General features: G+C 47.5%; 2 protein-coding genes across 4 annotated transcripts; both read left to right on the top strand.

The window, feature by feature from the left end:
* Nucleotides 1–234: 234 nt before the first annotated feature.
* Nucleotides 235–3,722, top strand: POLR2G (RNA polymerase II subunit G). Its single transcript, XM_077114979.1, has 8 exons — nt 235–349; nt 465–574; nt 1,269–1,428; nt 2,676–2,726; nt 2,824–2,889; nt 2,995–3,066; nt 3,257–3,290; nt 3,514–3,722. The coding sequence occupies exons 1-8, from the start codon at nt 338–340 to the stop codon at nt 3,525–3,527; spliced, it is 519 nt and encodes a 172-aa protein (XP_076971094.1). The 5' UTR covers nt 235–337; the 3' UTR covers nt 3,528–3,722.
* A 6,877-nt stretch (nt 3,723–10,599) lies between these two features.
* TAF6L (TATA-box binding protein associated factor 6 like) lies at nt 10,600–23,918 on the top strand. Of its 3 annotated transcripts, none has more exons than XM_077115947.1 (12): nt 10,600–10,717; nt 11,444–11,503; nt 14,669–14,828; nt 15,293–15,379; nt 16,081–16,231; nt 16,394–16,444; nt 17,003–17,097; nt 20,061–20,135; nt 20,279–20,499; nt 20,882–21,014; nt 22,475–22,603; nt 22,726–23,918. In XM_077115947.1, exons 3-12 carry the CDS (start codon nt 14,682–14,684, stop codon nt 23,500–23,502), a joined length of 1,866 nt encoding a protein of 621 aa, XP_076972062.1. In that variant the 5' UTR covers nt 10,600–10,717; nt 11,444–11,503; nt 14,669–14,681; the 3' UTR covers nt 23,503–23,918. The 3 variants fall into 3 exon arrangements, with proteins under 3 accessions (XP_076972062.1, XP_076972059.1, XP_076972058.1); XM_077115943.1 differs by lacking the exon at nt 10,600–10,717 and adding an exon at nt 10,728–10,938; XM_077115944.1 differs by lacking the exon at nt 11,444–11,503 and having other exon boundaries at nt 10,610–10,717.
* Nucleotides 23,919–23,928: the final 10 nt, after the last annotated feature.

The raw sequence follows: 23,928 nt of genomic DNA, 5'->3' as shown, positions 1-23,928 counted from the left end.
TGCTAAACGCCCTACTTGGGTCGTCTTTCATTAACTAAGTAGTTCCGTTTCGAGGCATTAACTGAGCATGTATCATCCGCCAGGCACTGTCAATTTATGCTTGTCCTGAAGGTTTGACGGCTGGTGGGCGGGCCAGAGGGCGGGGCTTCGTGGTTCCCTGACCTGCCCCTCCCAAACAACGAAGCCCAATCGGGTTCGCGGAGGGGGCGGAGTCCCACCCCCGCCGCCGACGTCTGCCCGGAAGCCGGGTTGGGGCGGCTACGGGTATTTCCGGCGGAAGTAGAAGTGCCGCTACCTCCGTAGGTGAGGTACCTGCAGTCAAATCTCCTCCGAGAAGATGTTCTACCACGTGAGCGCCGCGTGGGTGGAGGCGAGGGCCTGGCGGATTGGAGGGGCTAGGGGCAGCCTCTCACCCCGTCTCCCCACGGCGCTTTGCCAGATCTCCACTCCACTTGCCCCTGCAGATCTCCTTGGAGCATGAGATCCTGCTGCACCCGCGCTACTTCGGCCCCAATCTGCTCAACACGGTGAAGCAGAAGCTCTTCACCGAGGTGGAGGGGACTTGTACCGGGAAGTGAGTGCCCTCTGCCTGCAGCCCCCTCCCCAACTTCTCATCCTGCGAGGGCTTGTCACCCATTCTCGGAAGCCCTGTCATCTTCCCGGGCACCCCAGGCAGTCAGTTGCCCCCCTGGTTTGGGTTTCTGCGAAGTGCCCTCTGCAAAGCTGGACAACTGGACTTACCTTGCTCAGCTGAGATTGGTCATTCATTTAACAGATTTTTCAGCTTGACCTGAAAGAGAGTTTGGGGAAGGAAAGAAGGCCCTGCAGAGAGGCCTCTCAGAGATGACGTGAAAGAATTAGGGTTTAACGCCAGGACAATGGAGTACTCGGGCCTCCAATTTCAGAATAATCTGAAGCGTTTCTTGAAATGCAGGTTCCTGAGTCTCATCTCAGCCGTGCAGAATCAGGTCTCTGGGAGTCTGCATTTTAACAAATTCCTCCCAGAGGAATCTGAGGGATCCCAAAGTTTGAGGTCTTTTAACTCAAGGGCTGCAACCTTGGACATATGTTTTGGGATTCTGAGCACAGCATTTGGCACTATGGAGAATTGTTACCGACGTGTGTCGTGTCTTCTTTATTGGTCATTAACCGCTCTGAAGACAGGAGTGCTGCCTACTTTCCCTTTGTGTCCCCCCTTTTATCCCCCAGCTGTGGCTTTAGAGGGCCTTCTGCAAACAGCACCTTTCTCTTTCTCATTCTCCTCGCAGGTATGGCTTTGTAATTGCCGTCACCACCATCGACAACATAGGGGCTGGTGTAATCCAGCCAGGCCGAGGCTTTGTCCTTTACCCAGTTAAGTATAAGGCCATTGTTTTCCGGCCCTTCAAAGGGGAAGTCGTCGATGCCGTTGTCACCCAGGTCAACAAGGTGAGGTCATGTTTTGGGGAAGGCAGTGGGCTGGTCCTTCCAAGGTCTAGGTTGGGTTGTGATTGATTCCATTTACTAATTCTGTGTCCTTGGGCAAGTCACAACTTTGCGCTGCAGTTTCCTCCCTGTGTTAAATGAAACATTAACACCTGAATCTATTTTTTTATTATTTTTGAATTTTTTTTTAAATACCAAAAAACACCAAACAAATGCAAATGTTCATAATTTTTTTATCATTCCGTTCTACATGTATAATCAGTAATTCACAATATTGTCACATAGTTGCATATTCATCGTCATGATCATTTCTTGGAACATTTGCATCTATTCAGAAAAAAGAAATAAAAAAAACAGAAAAAAATTCATACATACCATTACCCCCCATCCCTCCCCGTCACCGATCACCAGCATTTCACTCTAAATTTATTTTAACATTTGTTCCCCCTATTATTCATCTTTATTCCATATGTTTTATTCATCTGTTGATAAGGTGGACAAAAGGAGCATCATACACAAGGTTTTCACAATCACACAGTCACGTTGTGACAGCTATATCATTATACAATCATCTTCAAGAAACATGGCTACTGAAACACAGCTCTACATTTTCAGGCAGTTCCCTCCGGCCTCTCCACTGTATCTTGACTAACAAGGTGATATCTACTTAATGCGTAAGAATAACCTCCAGGATAACCTCTTGACTCTATTTGGAATCTCTCAGCCATTGATACTTAATTTGTCTCATTTCACTCTTTCCCTTTTGGTCGAGAAGGTTTTCTCAATCCCTTAATGCTGAGTCTCAGCTCATTCCATTTCTGTCCCACATTGCAGGAAGTTTCTCACCCCTGGGCGTCTGTTTTAATAGTTATAACAATAGTAGTTAGTGTTGATTGAGGGGTTGCTGTGGGCCAGGTAATGTACATGGCCTAACAGTGACTGGCAGGTGGGATCTTTTATCACTTTTTATAGAAGCTGAGGCTTAGAAAAGTTAAGTTTACTGACCAGCATCATGTGGCCAGCAGTTGGCAGTGTTGGTGTTCAGATTCCAGGCCTAATTTGACTGCTGTGCTGTATTTGCTTAATTTAAAATGAAAGGATTTAAAATAAAAAGGAGAAAGGGGAAAAAAAAGTTGTAAACAAGAGTGATTAAAAAACATGAAGAATATTATTAATACTCGGATAAAATGAGCAGCTTAGAAGACTTTGGGGAGCAGGAGGTAAAGCAAGAGCATTCATTTTCCTTCTAGGTGGGACTCTTCACAGAAATTGGGCCCATGTCCTGCTTCATCTCTCGACATGTAAGTTTAGGGCTTGCAGGGTGGGGCTGAGCCACCCACTTGTGGCCATCTACTTAAGCGTCCATGCAAAGCATGGATCCGGTCTCTTTCTTTTTAGTCCATCCCATCAGAGATGGAGTTTGATCCTAACTCTAACCCACCGTGCTATAAGACAATGGATGAGGTGAGTGGGCACGAGGAGGTCAGTGTGAGGGAGGACGGAATGAGCCACTCTGAGCCAGGGGCACTGGGCTGGCAGTTCTGAGTACCACCGATCGCTTCTCCCCAGGACATTGTGATCCAGCAGGACGATGAGATCCGCCTGAAGATTGTGGGGACCCGTGTGGACAAAAATGACATCGTGAGTCTCTTGCCTGCTTCCCTGCCCAGGCAGAACTGGGAGCTGCTGATTTCTCACCACCCAGAATTCCAGAATCTCTGTGCTCTTCTTCCAGGAGGAGGGGCTGGGTGGGCAGAAGACCTGGGGCTGGGAGGCGGAGGATGGCCTGTGCCTGCTTGGCTTCATTTCCTTTTTACCTTCCCTCCTGCAGTTTGCTATCGGCTCCCTGATGGACGATTACCTGGGTAAGTGGCTGGCCGTGGCTGGCCATGCCTGTCAGGGCTGCTGCCTGCAGAAGGGCTGGGTGGGGGCAGCGTGGATAGTGGGCTAATCCCTGAGTCGCAGCCACAAAGCTCTCACATGGTCTGCTTGCAAGATCCAGGACATGTGTCCCTTGGGATGGGAGGTGCACGGTTATGGCTGCTCCTAGCTCTGGGATTAACTGATGTGCCTTTCCTGTTCTCACAGGGCTCGTCAGCTGAGCATGGGGGCCGCCTACTTTATTTGGTTCTTATGTGTGATTATCACACTTCCTGTGTTATCCCGAGGCCCAGTCTGGCTGCTGTACAGGAGACAGGGAAGGTTCCTTGTCCCCAGAAGACATCTAGCTCTTTTTTTGGCTTAGCTGCCGCTCTCAGATTTTTTTTTTCTTATTAATAAAACCAATCAACATACAATATGAACATTCTTTTTTTGTCATACAGTTGTATATTCATCATCATCATTTCTTAGAACATTTGCATCAATTCAGAAAAAGAAATAAAAACAGAAAAAAAGATTTATACATACCATGCCCTTTATCCCTCCCATTCATTGATCACTAGTGTTTCAATCTACTAAATTTATTTTAACATTTGTTCCCCCATCATTTATTTATTTTTAAGCCATATGTTTTACTCATCTGTCCATAAGGTAGATAAAAGAAGCATCAGACACAAGGTTTTCACAATCACACAGTCACATTGTGAAAGTTATATCATTATACAATCATCTTCAAGAGACATGGCTAAAGACTGCTTGCCTGCCATGCCAGAGGACCTGGGTTCGATTCCTGGTGCCTGCCCATGTAAAAGAAAAAAAAAAGAGAGAGAGAGACATGGCTACTGGAACACAGCTCTACAGTTTCAGGCAGTTCCCTCTAGCCTATCTGTTACGCCTTAACTAAAAAGGTGATAGCTATTTAATGCGTAAGAATAACCTCCAGGATAACCTCTTGACTCTGGAATCTCTCAGTTGGCACTTTATTTGGTCTCATTTCTCTCTTCCCCCTTTTGGTCGAGAAGGTTTTCTCAATGCCTTGGTGCTGAGTCCCAGCTCATTCTAGGATTTCTGTCCCATGTTGCCAGGAAGGTCCACACCCCTGAGAGTCATGTCCCATGTAGAGAAGGGGAGGGCAGTGAGTTTGCTTCTCGTGTTGGCTGAGAGAAAGAGAGAGGCCACATCTGAGCAACAAGAGGTTCTCTGGGGGTGACTCTTAGGCCTAATTTTAAGTAGGCTTAGCCTGTCCTTTGCAGGGTTAGGTTTCATATGAAGAAACCCCAAGATTGGGGGCTCAGCCTATCGCTTTGGTTGCTCCTACTGCTTGTGAGAATATCAAGAATTCTCCACTTGGGGAAGTTGAATTTTCCCCCTTTCTCACCATTCCCCCAAGCGGACTTTGCAAATACTTTTTTATTTGCTGTTCAAATCCTTCTGGGATTATCGCGCTGTCAGATTTTTGACTGTGTTGTACCCATAAAAGGTCCTTGGTTCTCATGGAAGTGTTACATCTTTCTTTTTTTTTGGCAGCAAGAATGATTCTTTTAAAAGAGCTGTGGAGTCAAATGCTCACTAGCACCTCTGTTCCTTGGCCTGATGCCTCAACCAGCCTCAGCTACCAAGAGGAACTTACTCGTTTTCCAGGGTCAGAAGTTGACTTCATTGAAGGCAAAACACGAATACTATCATTATTGCCATTCTGCATCCTAATCTAGCCCTAGTTCCAGAATGTTTTCCCTATAACTTCCTCCCTCATGCCCTTAAAAATAACCAACAGTATAACTGGGAAAGAGGAGAGAAGGCAGCAGGCTGTCACCTCAAGATAGAAATGACACAGAGGGCAGAGTCCCAGCCCAGCCCTTCCTAGGACGAGTACATAAAAGACGCCTGCATTTGCTAATCAATGATTTATTGATTCCACTCTGCTATAAGCTGAATTGAATAGTCTAATTAGGGTAACATAACAAAAATACTATAAGAGAAAACAAATATGCCACCTTCTCTCTTTGCTATGCTTTTTGTCCACCTTTGAATACCCTTTCCCAGCTTGTCTGATTGGTTAACTATTGGTCTATCAAATCTGAGCTCAACTTTTCTTCTTTTGTAGCTTTCCTTGACTTCCTTGGTAAACAGGGCTACATAGTAGAAAGCAAGGTATTTGAATTGATACTGACCTGGGTTTCGGTCCTAATTGGGTGACCCTGTGTTTCCTCATTGTAAAATGGGCATGAGGGGTGCACGGTGGTTTGAAGGTAGAATGCTTGCCTTCCATGCAGGATACCCCGGTTTGATTCCCTGACCATGCACCCCGCTTCCCCTTCAAAAAAAAGGGCAGGGCAGGCCAGGCCACGGTGGCTCAGCAGGCAGGAATGCTTGTCTGCGATGCCAGAGGACCTGGGTTCGATTCCGGGTGCCTGCCCATGTGAAAAAAAAAAAAGAGCATGAAGCCATTTTTGGGTGGTTGCTGTATCAAGAGATCACACTTGAGAGTGGTTGGCACAGCTCCTGGCCCGTGACAGGCCCTCAGATGTTACTTATAAACATTCTTATAAAATGCATATGAATCAGTGATTCTCAGCTGGGGTGATTTTGCCCCGCATGGGACATTTGAGAAAGTCTGGGGACATCGATGCCTTTCACAATTGGTAGGGAGAGGGGTGCAGGATGTGCTTTTAGTGGGTGGAGGCCAGGGATGCTGCCCAACATCCTACAATGCACAGGTCAGCTCCCCACACCAAAGAATTCTCCAGCCATACATGCCAATTGTGCCAAGGTTGAGAAACCCTGACAGAAAGCATATAGAACAGTGCCTGGAATGTGGTAATAGATGCTCAAATATGGTTTCCTCCCTCTTTCTTTCACTACCCCTGGGCAGATGAGATTCCCTTTGCAACTTCCCATTCATGCCTCTCTGCTGTGTCACTGTTCTCTTGTCATTGTCTCCTGCTCCCCCCTTTTTTTGTTGCTATGTAAAGGTTTTTTTAAAAATAATCATATTCATTTATTTATTTACTTTCTTCCGTTGAATGCAAGCTACATAAAAACAGGGTCTTTTCTTTTTTTTAATTTTATTTATTTTTATTTTTTAAAAAAATACCAAAAAACTCCAAACGCAAACATTCTTCACTTTTGATCATTCCGTTCTACATATATAATCAGTAATTCACAATATCATCACATAGTTGCATATTCATCATCATGATTATTTCTTGGAACACTTGCATCTATTCAGAAAAAGAAATAAAAAGAAAACAGAACAAAATTCATTCGTACCCTACCCTTTACCCCTCCCTTTCATTGATCACTAGCATTTCAATCTAAATTTTTTTTAATGTATTCACATACTTCTTTATTGCTTTGCAAAGTATTTCATGTAAAAAAAAAGCTCTATTCTGGTAACAAATATACAACACAACATTTCCCATTTTAACTGTTTTCAAGTGCACAATTCAGAGGCGCTAATTGCATTCATGTCATGCAACCGTCACCATTATCTATTTCCAAAACAGTTTCATTACCCCAAAAAAGAGACTCTGTACTCATTAAGCAATAATTTCCCATTTCCCCTCCCCCCTGTCCCTGGTAATGTTTAATCTAGTTTGCCTCTATAGATTTGCTTATTATAGATATTTCATATAAGTAGAATCATACAATATCTGTCCCTTTGTGTCTGAGTCCCTTTGTGACTCAACATGATGTCTTCAAGTTTCATCCATATCATTGCATGTATCAGAATATCATTCCTTTTTATGGCTGAATAATATAGCATTGTATGTATGTACCACATTTTGTTCATCTATTCATCAGTTGTTTCCACCATTGCACTTAAAAAAATCATGTTTATGAAGGCGTAATTTACATACAGTAAAATTTGCTGTTTTTAGTGTATAGTTCTGAGGTTTGGCACACAAAAACATTTGGATAAATATCACCACAATTAGGATACAGAACAGTTCTCTCACCTCAAAACATTCCTTTGCTAAATTTATTTTAACATTTGTCCCCCTTATTATTTATTTTTATTCCATATGTTCTACTCGTCTGTTGATAAGGTAGATAAAAGGAGCATCAGACACAAGGTGTTTTTTTAAAAATTTATTAATTAATTTAAAAAATTAAGAACAAACAAAAACTTTAGCATATCATTCCGTTCTACATATATAATCAGTAATTCTCAATATCATCACATTGTTGCATATTCATAATTTCTTAGAACATTTGCATCAATTCAGAAAAAGAAATAAAAAGACAACAGAAAAAGAAATAAAACGATAACAGAAGAAAAATAAAGATTATAAATACCATACCCCTTACCCCTTGCTTTCATTTATCACTAGCATTTCAAACTAAATTTATTTTAACATTTGTTCCCCCATTATTTATTTTTATTCCATATGTTCTACTTGTCTGTTGACAAGGTAGATAAAAGGAGCATCAGACACAAGGTTTTCACAATCACACAGTCACATTGTGAAAGCTACATCATTATACAATCATCTTCAAGAAACATGGCTACTGGAACATTTTCAGGCAGTTCCCTCCAGCCTCTCCATTACATCCTGAATAACAAGGTGATATCTACTTAATGCGTAAGAATAACCTCTAGGATAACCTCTCCACTTTGGAATCTCACAGCCATTGACACTTTATTTTATCTCAGTTTGCTCTTCCCCCTTTTGGTCGAGAAGGTTTTCTCAATCCCTTGATGCTGAGTCTCAGCTCATTCTAGGATTTCTGTCCCATGGTGCCAGGAAGGTCCTACGCAAAGGGTTTTAAAGTTGAGATTTTGAGAATTGCAGATTCAGGTGCACCCCTTCCATTTTTGTATCTTGATAGCTCGCAGCACTGCATACTGGGTTTGCCAAATTTGTTGAATCCAGGAAAGCTTCTGCTAGATTTGCAATGAATTTCCCAGTGAAAATGTTACAGTTTGTGGTTGATACCACCCCACTATACTCTAAATCGATTACGCAGGTTTTGGGGATTTGCCCTGAACCCCAAATACCGCGTATCTCATTGAGGGTTAGATTGTTCCCAGGTTCACAAATGAAACCACCTGCTAAAGAACTTGTGTAGGGTGTGGCCAGGAAGTAACATCAGGCCTAGAAGGAAGAGACTGATGGACCACGAAATAACTTGGGGGGCTTGAGCAAGGGGCTTCAGTGAGGATGTGGGGAGTGGCCCCAAGAAGGCCAGCACAGTGTGGGAAAGTGTTTCTTCTTAGAGTTGGTACTAGAGGAAGGTGTAACCGGGACAGCCCCTTAAAGAGGTTGCATGCTGGTAGTGACAGCACTGTGTGCCCGGCCCTGTGCTAAGCCCTCAATGTACATTACCTTACAGATTCTTCAGGACACGTCCAGGAAAGAGATTCTGTGATCCCACTTTATAGTGGATAGGAGAGGTCAGAGGTGAACCAACATGCCCATAGTCATGTAGCTAGTAAGTAGTGGAGCTGTAATTTTTGTTTTGAAAGTCACTCTGATGCCAAAGTCATCATAACTCTTCTTGCCAGACACCAGGTGACTGTGTGTGTGGGTGTGCCTCTGTCTGTCTCACTACCGCCTTCTCTGACCCCTGCCTCTACTCAGGTTGGGGGCAAACAAGCCCCAGGCAGCTTGGATGTACCTTCACCCCATCTGATGATAAGTCCCTGGCAGGTCCAGGCCTTTCATTGCCTCAGCCTCCAACCTACCCTTGCTTTCCCTCTCTTAATGTGTGGGTGGGCAGACACTCCAGTGTTGAAGCAGTAATACTGAAACCAGTCCAAATGTCACACTGAGTGTGGCTGGAAGAGACTCAGCAAGGTCACGGTCTCCTCAGGTGTGTTGCCATAGTGTATCAGTAAAGTGTCTCTAGAGAAACAGAATCAACAGCGAACACTCGCAAAGATAAAATTTATAAAACTGTCTCACGTGACTGCGGGAATGCAGAGTTCAAACTCTGCAGGGCAGGCTGTGAAGCCGATGATTCCGATGGAGGGTCTGGACAAACTCCACAGGAGATGCTCGCCAGCCGAAGCAGGAAGAGCCTATAGCTTCTGAATCCTCCTTAAAAGGCTTCCAGTGATCAGATTAAGCATCACTCATTGCAGAAGACATTCCCCTTTGGCTGATTACAAATGGAATCAGCTGAGGATGCAGCTGATGTGCTCATGACCTAATCCTATGAAATGTCCTCATTGCAACAGACAGGACAGCACTTGCCCAACCAGACAAACAGGTACTACCACTTGGCCAAGTTGACACATGAACCTGACCATGACACTATAGCAGCCCCAGTCACATCCATCTGGCTTTCTCTGCTCAGGTTCTAGAAGACCTTTTTTTTCTTTTTCTTTTTTTTTTAGGGGCAGCAGCATCTAGCCCTGAGAGGGAGGAAAGAAGAGGATGTGTACAGGCATGCTCCCCAGGGGAAAGCTTTCTAAAATGAATAGCAAACGACCCCATCTTGCATGAACAGAAAGGAATTCATGGTGTCCCGTGATGTGTGAGTGAAGGAAAGGTCAGCCACCTACTCTGCCAGGTGTTTCACAGTCATTATCACATTTAATTTAACGTTCTCATATTTAATGCCCAAGAGGCGGGCATTGTTACCCCATTTTGTAGATGGAAACAACTGGGGTTAGGTATTTTGCTCAAAGATAGCGTCAGGATTTGAACTCAGGTCGGTCTGACTCTGAACACCATCCTTTACAAACACCCACCGCTTCTCCCCTGAGAACTAAGTCGCCGCTGCCGCAAAGGGAATTCCGGGAAGGGCGCGAACACTGAGTGTAAAACAATCAAGGAAGACTGCGAGGCAGGTGAGGCTTGTTTCATTGGACAGGAGTGGGGAGGACACGAGGTAGGGTGCCCGAATAAGAGCCCGGGTGTCCGGAGCTCGCACGGGGAACTGGTACAGCCAGAAGTCTCTCCTCCCTCCATCTCTCTGGGAAGGGGAAGTGATAGGTAACTTGGGTCTTGGAGGGGTAAATTGAGCACCACCGAGTGGTGCCAAAAAACCCCACAAACCCCCAAAAAACGAATCCAAAAGTTCAGCTTCGTTGCAACCGCGTAAATGCAAGTGCTCGGAAACTCGGGTGACCAAACAGTGGGGGACGCTTCCGTTCCCGACGCGCTCAGTAAACGTACACCAAGGGCTGCTCACCTATTCGCACAACTAGCGAGAGCTGTGCCTTTAAGGAGCCCGACTCTCCACCGTCACGTGACCCCCAGGCGGCTCCTTCACGCCGGCCAATCACGTGTCGGGCAGCCTCCCGGGGACGGGAAGTCCGCACGGCTTCCGTCGATTGGCTGTGCTCGTGGAAGGGCGGGGTCTGGGCGCCTAGAGAGGGAATTAGTGTGGAGAACGCCGGGATTGGGGGCAGCTGTGGCCGCCGTCTCGGCAGCCGTTTTCGCCGCGCGGGAGACCTCAGGTGAGCCGGCCTTTTCCCGACCCAGGGACTTCACGGCCCCCCCCCCGCGGGACGCTTGCCATCTACTCTCAGGCCCTCGAGCCGGCTCCGCCCGGGGGCCTCCCTCTTCGCTGACCACGCCACCCGAGCTCGATGACCCCTGACCCTCCCCCCCCCACAACCTCTGGATTTGGCTGGAGCGAGGCCGGGTCGGTGGATGCGCGTCGCGGAGACACGTGGAGGTCGTTTCCCGCACCTCCTTACCAGTGTGACTAGTGGCCGGGGATACGGAGAGAGGAGGTTGAGCGGGGGGACACTTAGAGCCCGGGCTTTGTGGGGTGTTACTGGAGGCACGTACTAGGAAAATTCTCCTTGCGCCCTCCAATGGGGCAGGACTTCGTGCACCCATTTCACAGATGGGGAAACTGACGCTTCATTGCCCGTCGGCGGGTCTGGGATCGCCGAGTGGCGTGTCTCCAAGGCCAGGTCTTCCGACAGCAAATCCACGCCTTGTTCCCCACACAGCCCGCCACCCCGGATGCGGGATAGTGTGATGATTGGGGACAGGAATTGGGGTCTCGTCAGTTAACCTCTCTGAGCTTTAATTTTCTTGGCCTTAAGATGGACGGAATACCCACGTGATACCTGGCTCGTTGTTAAGGGAGAATGTGAGGTAATCGCCATAGCTCAGTGCCTCAGGCATAGTACATGGTCAGAAAAATAGTTGTTCTTTATTCTTTCTTTCAGTACGTGTTTATCGAGGGCGAACTATGTTCTGACACTGTGCTGGACGCTGGGGATACAAAAGTGAGCAAACAGACATGTTTCTTGCCCGCAGGGAGCTTAAAAATCTGCTGGGGATGTAGGTGTTAATAACATATTTCCATAAATATATAATTGCAAGCTTTGATAAATGCCTTGAAGGCAAATACAGGGATATTGGGGGATCTGTGAAGATGTCCCCAAGAAAGTGCCGTTAGAGCTGAGGTCTTGAGGCTGGCAGTGGAGAACAATCCAAACAAGGGAAACAGAATGCGTGAAGGGCCTTGTTTTAGTTTGTAAGCTGCTGGATTGCAATATATTCCAGAAATGGAATAGCTTTTATAAACGGAATTTCAGAAGTTACTGAGCCTTATGAAAATGTCCAAACTAAGGCATCCAAGGAAAAATTCTTTCATTCCAGAAAGGCCAATGGGATTGGAACACCTCTGTCAGCTGGGAAGATCTGCTGGTCCCTGGCTCTTGGGCTCTGTTGCTTTCAGCCTCTGTTCCTGTGGGTTTTTTCACTTTGCTTCTCTGGAGCTGACTGTCATGTCTTGGCTTCCCTTGGCCCTATCCAGTTTCTAACTTGCTTAAAATCTTGGGGTGCAGGGGTGGTTCAGGGGTAGAATGTTTGCCTTCCATGTGGGAAAACCGGGTTTGATTCCTGGACCATGTACCCCTCCCCGCAAACAAAATCTCACCGCGACATTTGGGCTCCAGGCATCTCGAAACATCCGTGTCTCTGTTCTTCAAGTGTCTGCATCTGTGTCAGCTCTAAACTTTCTACAAAAGGTTACCACTTTTAAAGACTCGAGTAAACTAATCAAGACCCGTCTTGAATGGGTGGAGTCACATCTCTGTCTAATCAAAAGATCACACCCACAGTTGGGCATGCCACATCTCCGTTGAGATAATCGAATAAAAAGTTTCCAACCTACAGTATTGAATCAGGATTAAAAGAAGTGGCTATCCCATAAGATTGAATCAGGATCAAAACATGGCTTTTTGGGGGCACATAATACTTTCAAACCGGCACAGTCCTGAAATAAGGTTTTTTGAGAAAGGCTACTGACAGGAATGTAGACGCCAAGAGAGAAAGTGCAAGAAGTGTCGCAGAAGTAGGCAGCCTATGCAGGGCCTCGTGAGCCGTAATACAATTATGTTCTGTATTCTAAAGGCAATGGGGGAGCCATTGGGAAGAAGGCTGTAGAGAGACCTGGAAAGGCCCTTAGGATTTACAGACCTAGAGGTCACTGGTGACCCCAGTTAGTCTTGCCAGTGGATTCGTGGGGACAGTGCCCAGGGTGGGTCACCATGGAACGGGGCCTCACTGCCCTTGGTGCCAGTGCTTAACCTCAGCACATGTGGTCTTACCTTGAATGGCTGGTGTGCTCAATGTGTTGGAGTCAGCTGGCAGCCTGTTTCTTTTTTGAATGCTGTATGAGGGGGCTGCACTTTATCCCTTTATTTTCCATGTGAGTGTCCTGTTATTGCAGCACCATTTGTTGAAATTTTTTGTCTGCCTGTCTGTTTGCTTGTTTGTTTGTTTTGGGAAGTGCATGGGCTAGGACTCAAACCCTGGTCTCCTGCATGGCAGGTGAGAATTCTACCAGTGAATTATCCTTGTGCCTCCTCAGCCTCTGCTTTTTGTTGGATTCTGACTCTGTCATAAGCTGTGAATGGAAGACCAGACATCGTGGGCAAAAAAAGCCCAGCAGCTAAAAAGCCTGAATTCCCAGAAGGCATTTGGGGTAGGAAGACCTCAAGAGAAAGACTGAATCTGCCTGTATTTGCTTTAGCAAAGAGGGGTTAGAGAGGATTTGGAATAGGGTGAGGGCAAGCCTGAGTGAAGGCCTGGTGGTGCAGCATGAGGCAAAGCTGGAGGACACGAGGCTGGTCTTACAGGAGGATCAGGTTGAAGAGCTGTGGGGATTTGGGGCTAAACATGGGACGCTGGGCTGGAGAGTTTGGACTTTCTTTCTATAAGCAGGGGGGAGGTATTGAAAGCTTTTGAGCAAGAGAGTATCAAGATAAAAGCAGTGGTATCAAGATTTAGTTGATGTTGGTTATCACATGAATCAGAAGGAAGACGCTGTTCTAGTTTGCTAGCTGCCAGAATGCAATATACCAGAAACGGAATGGCTTTTAAAAGGGGTGATTTAATGAGTTGCTAGTTTACAGTTCTAAGGCCGAGAAAATGTCCCAATTACAACAAGTCTATAGTAATGTCCAATCAAAGGCATCTAGGGAAAGATACCTTGGTTCAAGAAGGCCGATGAAGTTCAGGGTTTCTCTCTCATCTGGAAAGGCACATGGTGAACACGGTCAGGGCTCCTCTCTCAGCTGGAAGGGCACATGGCAAATACAGCATCATCTGCTAGCTTTCTCTCCTGGCTTCCTATTTCATGAAGCTCCCCGGGAGGCACTTTCCTTCTTCATCTCCAAAGGTTGCTGGCTTGTGGACTCTGCATCGTGGTGCTGCAGCATTCTCTGCTCTCTCTGAGTCTCTCATTCTCCAAAATGTTTCCTCTTTTATAGGACTCCAGTAAACCAATCAATACCCACCGAAATGGGTGGAGACATGTCGTCCCTTAATCCAGTTTAACAACCATTCTTGACTAAACCACATCAACCAGGGAGATGATCTCATTACAGTTTCAAGTATACAGTATTGAATAGGGATGATTCTACCTTTATGAAATGGGATTTATATTAAAACATGGCTTTCTTAGGGGGCACATATCCTTTCAAACCAGCACAGACGCCATGAAGTTTTTGCTCATAGTTAATGATATGACATCTTCCATTTGTGTACTGTGGTAGTCCCTGACATCTTCATATGTCGTCTCATTTCATCCTCTTGGCCACCTTGGGACTTGGGACGGCAGTGACTGTTGCTCCTGTTTTACACTTGAGGACCCGAGGGCTCAGGCTTATTGAGGTCTTGGCCAGAGTTACCCAGTAAGTAATAGGACAGGTCTAAGGCCCAGTTCCATGAATGCCAAAGCCAGGCATTTTCTTTTTTGCCTCCCTGGACCAGACTTCCCACTCTGAGCCTCTGTTTCCTCCTCTGGGCACTCAGAGCTTTGTGGCCTCTTGTTCACGGATGGGGGAGAAAGAAGAGGAAGCCTGGTTTAGAGGGTCTGGAGTCAGGCTGTTGGGCTTTGAGAGACATGAGAGTGGCTTCTCAAACCTCTCTCCACTCCCCAGCTCCACCAGGGCCATGTCAGAGCGAGAAGAACGGCGATTTGTGGAGATCCCTCGGGAGTCGGTCCGGCTTATGGCGGAGAGCACGGGCCTGGAGCTGAGTGATGAGGTGGCAGCCCTGCTTGCAGAGGACGTGTGCTACCGGCTCCGAGAGGCCACCCAGGTACAGCTCCCTGCAGCTCTCAGTACTCCCCAGCCCTCATTTTTTTCCTTTTTACTAACCACCGTGCACCTTGATTTATCCAACAACCATTTATTGGGTACCTGCTCTGTGCTTTGAAGGAATATAATGGTGAACAAATCAATGGCAGTCCCTTCCCCACTGTAGCCAAATGGGCTCCCGCAAATAAAGTGTTTGCTGGGCATCTTCTCGTGTGTTCCTCACAGCAGCCCTGCTGGGTGGGCAGAGCAGGTTCATGTTTCTGTCCTGCAGCGAGAAACTGAGGCACAGAGAGGGGACGTAACCCCGGGATTTGTTGGTACAAGAACAGAGCTGGAATCCAGGCTGTTTGATCCCTGGCCTGGGGTCCTTTGTGCCTCCTTCCCAGGCTGTCTTTCTTCAACTGGGGGGCTGCCTTCTCCCTGTTTTCTGTCCCCCGACTTTAGCTTCTGTTCCTCCCCTCCCAGAATAGCTCTCAGTTCATGAAGCACACCAAACGGCGGAAGCTGACAGTGGAGGATTTCAACAGGGCTCTCCGATGGAGCAGTGTGGAGGTCCGTGGTGCCACAGGCCGTGGGGGACTCGGGTAGCACAAACCTGCCTCTGTGCCTGTTGCAGGGCTGGTGATGCAGCAAGGCATGAGGACCAGACAAGCGCACGAGGGAAGTTCACTGCAACTGCAGGACAGGTGGCAGGGGCTGAGCCCGGCCTACGAGGGCTGTGAGCTCAGAAAAGAGGGAGGAGTTTGTGCCACTCTGCTTTGAAGGAAGGGGTCCGGAGGGAAGGGAAGGCTTCTTGGAAGAGGTGGGACTTCAGATGAGCCTTGACTAGTTGCTAGGAGTAAACTAGGCAGATAGGAGGAAGAGAGGGCATTCTGGGCAAGGGAGGAGCCTGAGCAGAATTGTGGCTGTTAGAATATTCTGGGGCAGGGAATTCAGGGAAGGTCATGACTGGAAGAGAGTAGTGACTTTTTAAAGTTGGGAGAGTGAGAATGAGGAGGACCAGCAGCAGCTTGGGGGGAAGGGCTCAGAACCCCTAGGGATATGTGAGAAGGGATCTCACTCTACCCTTTGACCCAGCGAGTCCTTCATGCTCCAGCCTAATTCCCAGCAGTGGCCCTAGCCCCAGGCCTCCTGTCTCAGAACTGCTAGGCTGCCCTCAAACATTTGGCTTCCTGCCCCTGCCCATAGAGCCCTCTGCTGGCACCTATATCCTCCCTGGATTCAGGCTGTTCTCCAATCCACTCTTTCCTCAGGCTGTGTGTGGTTATGGGTCACAGGAGGCCCTGCCCTTGCGCCCTGCCAGGGAGGGGGAGCTTTACTTTCCAGAGGACCGAGAGGTCAACCTGGTGGAGCTGGCACTGGCCACCAACATCCCCAAAGGCTGTGCCGAGACAGCTGTGAGAGGTGGGCGCTGTGGGCTCGGAAGGCTTGGGGACAGGAGCTGGGTTGTCACGGGAGTGGTGGGGGGCTGGCTGATGGAGGGAGAAGAACTAGGCTTAGAGGGTTGGGTGGTACTATGAGGGACAGAACCCTAGGTTGACCCATCTCTCTGCTCTGCTTTTCTAGTTCATGTCTCCTACCTGGATGGCAAAGGGAACCTGGCACCTCAAGGATCAGGTCAGGGGCAGTGAGAAGGATGGGCCCCTCTGGCTGAACTGTCCTTCCTGCCGAGTTGAGAGTGGTGCCTCTAAGTCTCTGTGTGTGTGCACCTGATAAGCATTTACTGATGCCTGCTCCATCCCAACATCTGAGTGCACACCAGTCCGTGTCCTGAGGGCTCAGAGTTGGAGATGGAAGCCCAGACACGTAGTCAGTCCCAAGGCACTGGCTAGATGGTTGCTAGAATGGAAAGTCTGAGCAGCATGTGGGTCCAGGGTATGCTGCAAAGAGCTTCACACAGCCTGGGGCCTGCAGACTTGGGGCTTGAGGACCAAGCAGGAATCCTCCTGGTCAAGAATGAGTGGTAGCCAGAGCACAGCATCTTACGACGGCTGCACCCTCAGAGCTGAGTGGACTGCTCAGGGTGGCTGGAGTCTCTGCTCTGCAAGTCCTGCCTGAAAGGGCTTCTCCAGGATGAGTGTGGGGATAGCAGGGGCGGGGGCCGGGAGCAGGCTGGGGAGGCAGGAGCAGGGCCCAGCTTGCCACTCCTGACCCATCTTGCCTATCGTCTCACAGTCCCCAGCGCCGTGTCTTCACTGACTGATGACCTTCTGAAGTATTATCAGCAGGTGACTCGGGCTGTGCTAGGGGATGACCCACAGCTGATGCAGGTGAGCAGTAGGCTGGAGTTGGGCAAGTTTTTTTTTTTGTGATCTCATTTTTTTTTTTTACTTTTTTTATTGTGAAATATATATACAAAAACGCAGTATAGGGCGGGCTATCATGCTGTCATGCTGGAGACTCAGGTCTGGTTCCTGGTGCCTGCCCATGTTTTTTTTTTTTAAAAAAAAAATATATATATATATATATATATATATACACACACACACACATATATATAAGCAATAAATTTCTGAGTACATTTTAACAAGTAGTTATAGAACAGATTTTAAAATTTGGTATGGGTTAAAATTCCATGCTTTTTCCTCTGTTTCTTCTAGCTGCTCCAAGATACTGGAGACCAACAGAAATATCAATATAATGATTCAGCAGTCATACTCATTTGTTAAATCCTATCTTCTCTGTTCTACTCCTCCTTCTTTTAAATAACATATATACATGAAAGCAATAAATTTCAAAGTACATCACAAGAATTAGTTGTAGAACAGATTTCAGAGTTTGGTATGGGTTACAGTTCCACAATTCTAGGTATTTATTTCTAGCTGCTCTAAGGTACAGGAGGCTAAAAGATATATCAGTATAATGATTCAGCATTCATACTCATTTGTTAAACCCTACCTTCTCTGTAAAACTTCAGCATCACCTTTGATCTTTCTCCCACTCTCTAAGGAGCTATGTCCATTCTAACTTTTTCATGTTGGAAGAGGCTGGCAATAATATGGGGTAGGGGGATGGAACTAGTTGATGTTCTGGAGAGGTTGGCCCTCTGCATTTCAGGATTTATCTGGTCCAGGACCCATCTGGAGGTTGTAGGCTTTGGAGCATTACCCTAGTGCATGGAACCTTTGTAGAATCTTATATAATACCCTAGGTGTTCTTTAGGATTGGCAGGAATGGTTTTGGTTGGGGTTTGGCAAGTTATGATAGGTAGCGATGTCTAACTGAAGCTTGCATAACAGTAACTTCCAGAGAAGCCTCTTGACTCTATTTGAACTCTCAGCCACTGATACCTTATTTGCTGCTCTTCTTTTCCCCATTGTTGATCCCACTGTAACAGGGGCAGCCTCACCTCTGGGGGTCATCTCCCACACGGCCAGGGTGGGCACCAAGTCTTAACTTAGAGATTCCCGTGGAATTCTGTGAGACACCTGTTTCTTGTCCTCTCCAGAGGGACTGACTGATGTGGAGTGAAGCTGCTCACAGGGCGGGTGTGGTGCCCTGAGGCTGGCCCTGCAGCCAGGTGGGCTCCCCTCCCCACTCCAGAGAAGCCTTTGTTCCTGGGGGAAGGGGCAGTTTAGCGGGGCCCTTAGAGGGTGTGGGGGGAAGGGGCGAGTCCTCCTCACACCTTCTTTTGGAAGCCCACTCTGGGGTGTCTCTTCACCTCGGGCCTGCCTGTTGCAGCCTCCATTTGCCAGGACTTGGAGGGGAGAAGAGAAAGTAGGGGATGATAAGTCTGCGCGGAGACACTTGCTCTACAGCTCTTGGTCTCAAGGTCTCCTACTGGCCCCTGCTGCTTTAGCTTCTGGCCTCCAGGGCTCCAGCAGGGCCTGCTGGGCTGATGAGGGCAAGTTTGATGGTTCACCCAATCCTGTGGTCTCTAGCTGAGGATTTCAGATCCTCCACATGTTCCCACAGCTGGCTGCTGCTGCTCTTTCCTTTGCAAAGTTAGGAATACTACCACCATGCTTTCCTGCCTTCAAACCTTGGCTCCTGTTTCCCACGCACAATGCGGGTGGCTGGATGAGGGGCCAGGACAGGACCCTGGGAGCCAAGCCGTTTCCTCACCAGCCCGACGCCTCCTTTCATGGCTGCTGGGCTTGAAGGCTTCACCCCGGAGAGTTTGGATGGCACAGATGATGGAGGCTCAGGGCTGAGATGGTTTTACTCATTTACTTACTCTTTTTTTTTTTCTGCTTATAAAATACCTGTATGTGCTGGCTATAGAGGTATATCTATTATAATATTAAAATAAATAAAACAGAAAGTGAGCCTCTCCTGTAGAACCACCTGATATTTTTCTGGAGAAGTTTAGCACTTAGATATTAAAATTTTAAAAATCTATAATCTTTGATTGAGCACCTCTACTTCTATAAATTTATCCTCCAGAAACCCACTCACACACATACCCACACAGAGCACTGTCCATACTAATAAAAAACTGACAACCTAAATGTCCAACATAAAATTTTTCATATACATATATATTTTTTCTCTTTTAAAAGAATATATTTTTTCTTCTCTTTTCATATGTCAACAGGAATTGGCAGCTATGAAACAGATCCTCACTAAAATGCGTAGTAACACTATGCAGACGGCTTACCTCTCACTAAAAGGGAATCAAAAATAGATAGAAAATCAGAAATCAAAGATTTTGAATGTGCCTAGAGAACATGAATTTGGTTTATACCTAAACCATAAAAGGATATTTTTATTGAGAAATATGCACACACAGACTCCAACCATATTATATGATCAGTGGCTCACAATATCATCGCACAGTTACTTTTTTTAATTAAAAAATTTTTTAAAAATATAACAACATACAAACATGAACATTCTTACCATATATGATCATTCCATTCTTGGTATATAAACAATAACTCACAATATCATCACATAGTTATGAGCCCATATATATTTTTTTTCTACTTATAAACAACTGCTAATCTAGTATAAACAAACTGGTATTAGATTAAACATCTGATTTTACAACTTGCTTTGCTCAGTTAAAAATTTTATGTGGGACATTCAGGTTGTCAGTTTTTTCTTATTATGGACAGTACTCTGTGTGGGTATGTGTGTGAGTGGGTTTCTAGAGGGTAAATTTATTGAAGTAGAGTTGCTCAATCAGATTATAGATTTTTAAAATTTTAATATCTAAGTGCTGAACTTCTCCAGAAGGACATCAGTTTGGGCCTGGTGACCCAGCGCGATGTGGCCCCTTCCTTTGCAGATTGCTCTTCAGGACCTGCAGACTAACTCCAAGATCGCAGCACTTCTGCCCTACTTTGTTTATGTGGTCAGTGGGGTAAGTGACCAGGCTGGGGCAGTGGAGAGGGTTTTGTGGGGAGATGACCCAGTAGTGCGTCCTGCCCCTGGCGGATGCTGTTGGAACAGTGGGCTTCCGCTGTATCCTTCCGGCCCTCTCAGTGCAACTTTTGCTACCTGCAGGTGAAATCTGTAAGTCACGACCTAGAGCAGCTGCACCGGCTGCTGCAGGTGGCACGGAGCCTGGTTCGGAATCCACACCTCTGCCTGGGGCCCTATGTCCGCTCCTTGGTGGGCAGTGTCCTTTACTGTGTCCTGGAGCCCCTGGCTGCCTCCATCAACCCGCTGAATGACCACTGGACTCTGCGGGACGGGGCTGCTCTCCTACTCAGCCACATCTTCTGGTACCCACCAGGCCCAGAGCTGAGCCTTGGGCGGGACTAGATCCAAGTGGGTCGGGGTAGGGAGATGGGTGAAGCCTTTGGTTCTGAGGCTGTATGAGAGTGGAGGTGGGGGTTGACCCTTAGCCTCTTCCCTTAGAGCTTTCCAGCAGCTGGTGTGTCACGGCACACCAGGATTCTACAAATGGATTACCAATCGGCCAGGATACTGAGCCTTTAGCCCTGGGGCCCCAGACTCATCACTCCTGGCTGCAAGCAGCCTCATTCACCCACCCCCTTGGGCCCCAGCAGGCCATACAGTGCTGTTTTCTGTCTGCTGGTACTTGAGCACCGTAGGGCAGCACCCTACTTTGTTCCCCTCCCTCAATGAATGCTGCTCCCACAGGACTCACGGGGACCTCGTAAGTGGCCTCTATCAGCAGATCCTGCTCTCCCTGCAGAAGGTCCTGGCAGACCCCGTGCGACCTCTCTGCTCTCACTATGGAGCCGTGGTGGGGCTGCACGCCCTTGGCTGGAAGGTGAGGACCTGGGCCTTTCTCAGAGAGCCATGAGAGCTCCCATTAGAGTTAGAGAGAGAACATTTGTGTGTCTTTTATCATAAAAAATGGTTATATGCTTTGCTGTTGCCATTTACTGAGCTCTTGCCTTAGGTCAGGCCTGGCAGTATCCTGGCTTACTGTAAATGTCTTTGCCACAAATATTCACGTACCCCTATTTTATAAATTTCTGCCTGTCCTGTTTTATCACTTTAAGGAAATACTCTTCAGTTTCTCTTTTATTTAGTATTTAAAACATGAATGGATGTTGAATTTTGTCAGATACGTTGTTAGTATTATAGGGATGATCAAATGTTTATGTGCCCTAGTTCTGTTAATACGATAGTAATAGATTTTTCTACTCAACCACTCTCGCATATCTGGGATAAATCAGACTTACTGCTGTTGATATTTTGAATGCAGCTACATTGGATGTATTAGATCACTTTTGGAGAGAACTGATGTCATTATAATAAGTCTTCTTGACAACAAACATGTCATATCTCTCCATTTTTTCAAATCTTCATGGTCTTTCAGGATCCTTTCATAAATTTCCCTGAAGAGAGCATACACATATTTATTAAATTTATTCCTAGATTCTGGTTATTCTTTGATGCTGCTGTAATGGTATCTTCTTTTCATATTACAGCTTCTTGCTGGTGACTAGAAATGCAGTTGACTTTTGTGTATTGTTTACTGGGGTTTTTAACAGATGATCATATGTAGAAATAATGACGTCTTCATTTCTTCTTTTCTAATCCTAAAGCCTTTAGTTTGTTTCTCTTATTATAGGACCACTAACATAATTTTGCATGTTATGATAGTGGGCATCCTTGTTTCATTTCTAGATTAAAAGAAAGTACCAATATCCTTTCTCATTTGGGATAATGAGTACTTTGTGTGTATGTTAATAGGTATCCTTTCTCAGAATAGAAATCACTTTATATTCTTACTTTTAGTAATTTATGTTGAATTTTTTATCAAATGCTTTTTTCTGCATCACAGGATTTAAAATTAACGTAATCAGAGTCTAAGTTCTGGTCTGTTTGTTTTTGTGTAGAGGGACTGAACTAAATCCCATTTTATATCTAAGTGGGGCAGTATCTGTCTGCTGATTCCAACTATAAATTGCTGTGTTGTTAACAAAAACATTACTTACACCCTCTTGGTCCTTAATGATGTGAGGCCATTTTATATTGTTTGTCTGTCTTAGTACCCTATCTTTATTCCCAGTGCTTAGCAGAGGGTTGGGTATACAGTAGGTTCCAAACAAAGGTCGGTTGAATATGTCAAGTAGGCATGGAGGACAGAATCAGGGAATTTTGAAGGACTGAGTACCCTTCCCAGGATCAGAGAGAAAAGTGGGTCGTTCATGGGAGAGGGTACTTGAGAGGCAATAAGCCACAAAGAGGTGCTTACTAGATTTCCTCTCTCCCTTCCAGGCAGTAGAACGAGTCCTGTACCCACACCTGTCTACTTACTGGACCAATCTGCAGGCAGTGCTGGATGATTATTCTGTTTCTAATGCTCAGGTCAAAGCAGATGGGCACAAAGTTTATGGAGCCATCCTGGTGAGTGCCACCTCCTTCCAGTACTCCATTCCTGTCCGAGCTGAGCCGGCGTATTTTAGAGCACTCTATGGGCTCAGGTTCCTTCTAGTTCTTGCCTTATTCTCCTCCTGCTGTTTTCACAGGTGGCGGTGGAACGGCTGCTGAAGATGAAGGCGCAGGCGGCAGAGCCCAACAGGAGTGGCCCCTGGGGTAAGGGGTACCGGCGACCTGATGACCTGCCCTGGGACAGTCTCCTCCTGCAGGAGTCGCCGTCTGGGGCCGGGGCAGAGCCAGGCTTTGGGTCTGGCCTCCCGCTGCCACCAGGGGGTGTAAAGCCAGAGGATCCATCCCCTTCGGTGACCCTGGCGGACATCTATCGAGAGCTCTACGCCTTCTTCGGTGACAGCTTGGCCACCCGCTTCGGCACGGGCCAGCCGGTGCCTACAGCAGCGCGGCCGCCCGGAGACAAGAAGGAGCCGGTGACCGCCCCAGACTCGGTGCGGAAGATGCCACAGCTGACGGCCAGCGCCGTGGTCAGCCCGCAGGGCGACGAGAGCCCCCGGGGCGCGGGCGGCGGTGCCCCGTCGGCCTCTGCGCCCGCCGCCTCGGAGAGCAGGCCGCTGCCGCGCGTGCACCGGGCGCGGGGGGCGCCCCGGCAGCAGGGCCCCGGCGCCGGCACCCGCGACGTCTTCCAGAAGAGCCGCTTCGCCCCGCGGGGCGCCCCCCACTTCCGATTCATCATCGCAGGGCGGCAGGCAGGGCGGCGCTGCCGCGGGCGCCTCTTCCAGACGGCATTCCCCGCGCCGCACGGGCCCAGCCCGGCCTCCCGCTACGTGCAGAAGCTGCCCATGATCGGCCGCACCGGCCGCCCGGCCCGCCGCTGGGCGTTAGCCGACTACTCTCTGTACCTACCGCTGTGAGCGGCGCGCCGGATGGGGCGGGGCTTAGGCGGTCCTGCCTGGTGGCGGGGGCGCGCTATGGCGCGACGTTTGCTGCTGTGCACCTTTCGAAGTCGTTCCTTCGCCAAAGGGATGAGCCCTTCCAGAGCGTTTTTTATGCAGCGCCAGACCCAGCCCGGCCTAGCGGCTCCCGCTGCATAGTTTTACCCTACTTCTGAAGTCGGCTCAGCCCCTGCTTCCCTCTTGAGACCCTTTGTGCAGGGCTGTGCTGTAAGATAAAGCAGAACAGACTACCACGCGATTGCCGCACTGTGTCACATGACAAACAGACGTACAAACTGCTTACCGTAAAAGCAGAAGCCAGTAACTGTCGTTGAATGTTTACCCCTGCCAGGCAATCTTGTTAATAAACATGTACAGTGCATCGACTCACTCAATTTCTATGAA

Source organism: Tamandua tetradactyla, chromosome 9 (assembly GCF_023851605.1).
Source record: "Tamandua tetradactyla isolate mTamTet1 chromosome 9, mTamTet1.pri, whole genome shotgun sequence".
NCBI classification, from domain to species: Eukaryota; Metazoa; Chordata; class Mammalia; order Pilosa; family Myrmecophagidae; genus Tamandua; species Tamandua tetradactyla.
This window is presented reverse-complemented; position numbering and strand designations above follow the sequence as displayed.

Coding starts and splice junctions, on each gene's coding strand:
- POLR2G (XM_077114979.1), top strand. Junction 2,727..2,823: donor CCTGCTTCATCTCTCGACAT/GTAAGTTTAGGG, acceptor CTTTCTTTTTAG/TCCATCCCATCAGAGATGGA. Junction 2,890..2,994: donor GCTATAAGACAATGGATGAG/GTGAGTGGGCAC, acceptor GCTTCTCCCCAG/GACATTGTGATCCAGCAGGA.
- TAF6L (XM_077115943.1), top strand. CDS start 10,850: ATGACCCCTGACCCTCCCCCCCCCACAACCTCTGGATTTGGCTGGAGC. Junction 17,098..20,060: donor ATGACCCACAGCTGATGCAG/GTGAGCAGTAGG, acceptor CTTCCTTTGCAG/ATTGCTCTTCAGGACCTGCA. Junction 22,604..22,725: donor AAGTTTATGGAGCCATCCTG/GTGAGTGCCACC, acceptor CTGTTTTCACAG/GTGGCGGTGGAACGGCTGCT.